Raw genomic sequence first — 6,574 nt, forward strand, 5'->3', positions numbered from 1 at the left:
GGCGCAGCGCCGCCCCGGCCCGGCCGCACGCAGCGCCGAGGAGGCGGGTAACAAACAGACTTTTAATAGAAAACAATGGGCAATAAACATGAAACAGAATTGTGTACACCAACAGAGGTAAGTTAAAAACGGAATCAAAGAACAGACTGGTTTCTTGGTCAAAGGTCGTTTCTTGATCGCCATTTCTTCATCGAGATTTCTTAATCAAGCACAAGCCCCTCCTGGTGCTCTGCCCATGCAAGGGTATTTACCTGATTAATGGTGAGGATTAAAAATTCATAGTTTTTTGCAGGTACTGGTATAGGGATTTGTTTCAAATTTATTTGTATTACATTTGGGCATATAAATAGAGAATCAGAACAAGTAATTTTTGAGCAAACTCGTTATTTACATATCTCAACCTTATCTTAAGTTACTGTCATTTCAATTTTCTGAAATGACTACCTAATATAAATAAACTTAAAGCTGCTGAATCAATATCTGTGCTAACAAACCTAAGTCAGAATTTTCTGCAACCCAGCCCTGTACATCTGTAATATAATACTCACCATAACAACCAGTTAAAAAAACCCCATGAAAATGGTCAAATCAAAACATAAGGTTCTTGTATGGAAGCCACAGACATGTATCTAATTTAAAAGTCAGAAATGCATCACTAAAATTACAGGAGGAAGCTTTGACAGAGAATAATCAGCTGAAAGCTGGGCCATTTAGAGAGGTACGATTAAACACATCTGCTCCCTAAAAAAACCTCTGCAGGCAAATACCAAGGTAAGTATGTGGTTTATCATGCTAAAAACAGGCAACAGCCTATACTACCTGAAAGTCCAGATTTTAAACAGAAAACTACAACCTGAAAAACTACCAAATTTAGCTTCAATAGAGATTTACCAGTGTTTAAATTGACTATTTGGAATGACACTTCCTCTCACTGTGCAGAATTCCTAAGAGATTGAAAACAAAACTGTTTCCCTTGTAAGTTTTACAAACACTAGAGCAAAGATTCGATACTGCAGGTTGGGTGCCAATATGTAAAATTCTCCTATTGAGAACATATGAGATAACTGTTAATATAAAAAAAAAGTATCAGAAAGCACAGATGTGAACTGCACTAGGATTAGGTTGCTGGAAACTCATAAACAGATATGATTAGTTCTCTTTCTTCTTACTTTTTGATTAATGACCTTTGTAAGCACCAGGACCACCTGCTTGTTGGTTTTGCCTAGCTCTTTTCCACAACAATAATCAAATTAAATTAATCACAATCACAACAAGTAATGTATGGCAAGGCAAGGATAAGGACAACAAAGTGGCAAGTTTCACCAACATTCTCCAGAAGCAGCTACTTAGTTCAACATTCTGAAAGTGAACATTTGAAGAGAATACAGGGATTTCTTTTCTTTTGAGCTTTCTTTAAAAAATGGGAACACCACAAAATGAGCAGGTTAGCTATAGTCATACAGGATATACACATATATATGGTTCTGCTGAAGGGAATTCTCTTCTTGTTCTCACTGAAAAAAACAAAGGCAGCTTTGTAAATGTTTATGAAGGAGGCTGAGAAGGGCATCATCTAACTAAAACAAATAAATCATCCACTGTCACTTGCATCCTAACCTTCACTTTGTAATGTGCAGACACTGTATTTAAGTAAACTGAACCAACACAACTGGCAGTCAGGGACCCTGCTCTTCCTCTCCCCCCTTTCCCAAAATTACTGTCCCTTTCAATCATTCCCACAGGTAAGAATTTTAATGAAGGTTTAGACCTGCCTGCACAGTCAAATGTTAAAAGGAACACAGTCCAGAAAGCTTTAGTGTAGCTACTGTGTGGAATTCTACAGCCGTCATGGTGCTTCAGAGCCAAAAACCAAAGTGAGTTCATGGCAAAAGATAAAAGTAAAGAAATAGACACAAAGATCTGTGAAAACATCTCCCATTTTGCTGTAGGTGTCCATGGAGCGACTGATCACTTCTGCAGGGATTCCAGAGAGGAGAAGAGCAGCAGTCAGTACTGTTGTTTTCACCTTCTTCTCACACTAGAGGGGAAAGAAAAACCAGTATCACATTAGTTCTCCTAATCCAATTCTGCTTTGCATGTCACCAGTGTTGTGCCAATTTCACACGATCCTAATCCATTGGTAGGAGCAGCAGGTTTGGATGGGTTCTGTCCAGACGTGCTCCAGGAGTCACAGCCCTTATCCTAGACACATTCCTGCTGTGATGGATCTACCAGAGAGAGGCAGAATTCATCCTGGATATTCTGCCTCCTTCACACTACTTCTCCCAGCAGGCTGAGATGTGAGGCTGGGCAGCTGCTCCTGCATGAGTGGGGACATTCCCAGACAAGGGAAATCTAGGTGTAAGAAGCCAAGCCTGGCTTCTCCACTGTCAGAACTGGATTAATCTCATCACACTATTCAGCAAAAAACAGAATCCCAGAATGGTTTGAGTTGGAAGAGACCTGAATGCTCATCTCATTCCAACCCCCTGTTATGGGTAGAGACACCTTCCATTAGACCAGGTTGCTCAAAACCCCGTAAATACTGTTAAGTTTTCTAACAGAAAAATTATTTAGAGTTGAAAACCAACTGTTTCTGTTTTAGAACAACTTACTTTGGCAGTTTTATCCTCTGAACTCAGAAATGTCCCAAAACCTTTTGAAAGCTGTTCCATCCTTAAGATGAGGAATCCCAAGGATGCAAGTCTGACAGGCAGGAAAAGGTGACAGTGGCTGAAAATTCTAATAATTTGATGATACTTGGTGGATATTTTAATTTAATCCAATCTGAATTAGGCTTTCAAGAATACTTCTGTGTTTCATGGGAGAAAAATGAAGGTTAACAAAGGGATTGACCTCACCCACCCAGGTCTAGCTGCAGTAAAAGCAAGTTGTGGCAAGGAGCCACCTCTTGAATTCTGAAATTGAAGAGTGGATTTTAAGTATACCAGAAAAAAGATCAAAATGATGTAGCAGATGAGCTGGTGCAAATCTAAGGCTAATCTTACTGTTTTGTGTTGTGACACATCAGCTTAGAATGACTATTATGATATACTTACTACAAAACAACTGCTGATTTATTCTGATTTTCTACAAGTAATCTATTATTCCTTTTAAAATGTAAATTTTCCCTTTTAACTATGGATTGAACATCATTCAATCCCACTCTGCACCACAGACCTGACAAAATCATCAACCTAACAAATGCTTCAGGAACAATTACCTGTTGTAAATATATAAAGCAAGTGGTATAGCAAATCTTGCTAACAAGCAGCAAGTTTCACACACAGATAAATGCCTCATTTCAAGCTGCCATTCAAACCAATACCAGCACTGGAATGCAGAGCCCTTAAAACTCAACATTCTGCCTCATTTTTTTAGCAAACACTCTCCCAGATGTCATCCAGATATTATATGCAGAACAGCTGCTTAGCAAAGCAAATAATAACCAGGGAAGAGCATGGTCTAGAAGAAAAGCAAGTTTCCTGAAGACATGAAAGAACTACCTGGATTTCCTGGTCAAACACTTTTAATTAGGCTACAGCTACACAAGCTGCTAATCCATGTTTTCACTGCAACTTTAAAAAAGATCCTGGATTGAATCTGGAAAGATTAAAAACTAGTATAAACTATCAGCATTGATCATTCAACTCTACAGTTCAAAACAAGGGAAGAATACTTCACATACATTGGTCCTAAAATAATACAATCTAAACACAAGTTTAAATTGAAAACACTTCAAATTAATCTAATTCTGAAAAAAAAATTACCTTTGGAAAGTACTTGGACAGTCCCATGTAAGCAAGTTGTAGAGTAAGAAATGGTGCAAATATTGACTGAAGGAAGAGAAAAGAATATATAAAAATTAACTTGGTCAGAATAGCTAAGAAACACAAAGATTTAATTCTTCCAAAGCATAAAAGAAAATTAGTAGGTAAAAATTAATTTGTGGAACACAGCAAAGTTGTTACTGAACACTGCAAATCTAAGTAGACAAGTTACATGCCAAAAATAAGGTTCTGCCCTATATTCCTTGAGCCTAAAGAACTGAAATGGCAGAAGAGAACAGCAGAGTGTAAAACTGAGCCCAGTGTGTAAAACTGAGCCCAGGGATGCAGGAGCTGGACGGCTGTACCTGCATCACATCTCTGTGCTGTTCTTCTGGCTGGCACTGGGAATACTGAGGAACTACTTTTCCCAGGGTGATAAATGGGCAGGATCTTCTTATGTTGGTACAACCCACATGTTATTATTAGAACCACAGAATTATGTGGGTTGAAAGTGACCTGAAAAGCCATCTCATTCCAAACCCACGGGCAGGGATACTTTCCATGAGACCAGGTTGCTCCAAGCTCCATCCAGCCTGGCCTTGGACACTTCCACAGATGAGAACTCTATTCTTACTCTATTATTCTTTTGCAGACCCTGAACTAGAGGAGCAGCTGACTCATATGCTCACCAAGATGGGAATAAACTTGCAGGGGATTTAAGCTGCAACAACTATTCCAGTGCATCTGCTCCTGAACCACAGCCAAATGTGCTGCTCTCAGTGGTTACACAGTGGCTGTGTTTGTAGCAGACTAATCTCACAGAATTCAGCAATTTTTTAGGTTTTATACAATTTTTGGAAATGTAAAGAGTGCCTGAAGTTCCCAACTTGGTCACTACCAAGAGACTTCAGGCCCGGATATTTCCCAGTAATTTGCAGCCGGCAGACACCCAGCAGGACCCTGAACTCACCAGGTACTTGCACACAAAAGCCCTGACGGCGATGGCGAGCAGAGCGCACCCCACCAACCGGAAAATGCGGAAAGAGTCAAACTCCTCCGCCGCATTCCCGTTCTCCTGGCTCGGCTTCTCGCTCATCAGCTGGTTCCTCAGCTTCAGAGCTTCATCAAACCTGGACAGGTACTGCTCCAAGCCGTGCCTGGGTGGCCGTGCCGCAGCCTCAGAGGGCAGCTCTCCGCGGTGACGCTGCCGGAGCTCGCCCGTCCCCTCGGTGACCGGCTCTGGGGCTTTACCAAACAAGTCCTTGTCCCCTCTGAGCTCTGCCGTGCTGCCCGCGTGGTCGGCCGAGCCCATCACGTTACACATAGAATCACCAAGCACAATCCGCTTGGAAACTGAAGGAATGGGAAGGGAGTTTGATTTATCTTGCTCGTGCTGAAGCTTTAATTCTGTGTGGCTTTCGTCATCTAAGGAAGAAAAATAAAACCAGAGTTATGCACGCCATGTACATGGAGCAACACTTCAGCCGTGCTGGGTCAGGATCCTGGGTCTCTGCTTCCCAAGAGAAAAGACAGATTTACGATTAAAGAGGGCACCCTTCATGGAGCAGACACAAGACACAAAGCTGTGCAATGCAGGTCAGAAGTTGAAGCAGTGGAGATATTAAAACTGACCTTCCTTAAGCAACACCACTGCACATACAAGCAGAAAGATCCAAATACATGGATTGACATTAAAAAAAAAAAAGACAAAGATTTGCAGAAAGTTAATCAACCAGAAGAGGCACAAATACCTGACAAATAAACAAACAGAAGCACTTTAGCTTGCTGTCTACTGTCAGAGGCAGGGCAGTGTTAACCTGCTCTGTATCAAGCCTGAAGACCCATCTTAGAGAAAAAGTGATGGCAGAGAACAAAAGGCAAATCAAGAACGCATCTGGACCTACCACAGAGCAAGAACTAACACTTCAGGAGTGCTTTTCAGTGTTACATCAGACTGATTCACAGCCCATGGGCATCCTTGTAAACCGAAATCTGAGAACTCCTTCCTGACAAGACAGCCCATTTGAAGAATGCACAGAGATATAACTGAGCTACCTAAATATGGTTCTGCAAGAAAATTCTGCATAACAACCACAAACATCTATGTCACTATCCAAATGTGAGATAATTTTGCTATAAAAAGCCAGCTATGAAAGCCAGCATATACTGACTAAAAACATGGGGGAGGCTCATCGTTTCTTCATCTAAAAAAAAAGACTTGCAGTGAAATGACAGCTGGTACGCTCGCTATCCAGGGACCGTGTCGAGCCCGAGCCCCGACCTTTCTGACGGCACAGGGATTTTATGGGCGGGTCCCTGGCGGAGCAGGGCAGGTCGTGCCGCTTGAGGCATCCCTACGAACGAAGGCGGCACTGAGGGACCGGGCAGCCAGCCGGCCCTGTCCCTGAGGGCAACCAGCCGCTCCTGCTCACCAGGGACCGCGGGCAGCGGTCACGGCCGGAGAGGCCGAGGCGTCACCGCAGCCCCGGAGCCCTCACACAGCCCCGCCGCACCCGCCACGGGGCTCACCCTTGCCCGCCGCGGGCCGGTGGAAGCCCATGATGCGGTTGATCCGCTCCTCCGAGTTCATGAGCAGCTTCCTGCGGCGCAGCTCTGCGCGGCGCTGGGACGCCGAGAGCCCCGCGGGGGGCCCCGGCGGTGAGGGCTCCGCTCCCGCGCCGCCGTCCGCCATCCCCGGCACCGCAGGCCCGGCACCACGGGCCCGCCCCGCCCAGCGCGCAGGCGCCGGCACCGCCCGCCTCCAGCCGCTGAAGAAGGCGCCGCCATTTTTTGTAGGGGCAGGA

The 6,574-nt window shown here is 43.9% G+C and overlaps 1 protein-coding gene across 1 annotated transcript; it reads right to left on the bottom strand.

The window, feature by feature from the left end:
- Positions 1–46: 46 nt before the first annotated feature.
- Positions 47–6,510, bottom strand: CAMLG (calcium modulating ligand). Its single transcript, XM_041397514.1, has 4 exons — positions 6,300–6,510; positions 4,741–5,195; positions 3,771–3,836; positions 47–2,038 (listed from the first exon to the last, which is right to left on the bottom strand). Exons 1-4 carry the CDS (start codon positions 6,460–6,462, stop codon positions 1,847–1,849), a joined length of 876 nt encoding a protein of 291 aa, XP_041253448.1. The 5' UTR covers positions 6,463–6,510; the 3' UTR covers positions 47–1,846.
- Positions 6,511–6,574: the final 64 nt, after the last annotated feature.

This window comes from Onychostruthus taczanowskii, unplaced genomic scaffold, assembly GCF_017590055.1.
Source record: "Onychostruthus taczanowskii isolate IOZ18803 unplaced genomic scaffold, ASM1759005v1 scaffold14, whole genome shotgun sequence".
NCBI classification, from domain to species: Eukaryota; Metazoa; Chordata; class Aves; order Passeriformes; family Passeridae; genus Onychostruthus; species Onychostruthus taczanowskii.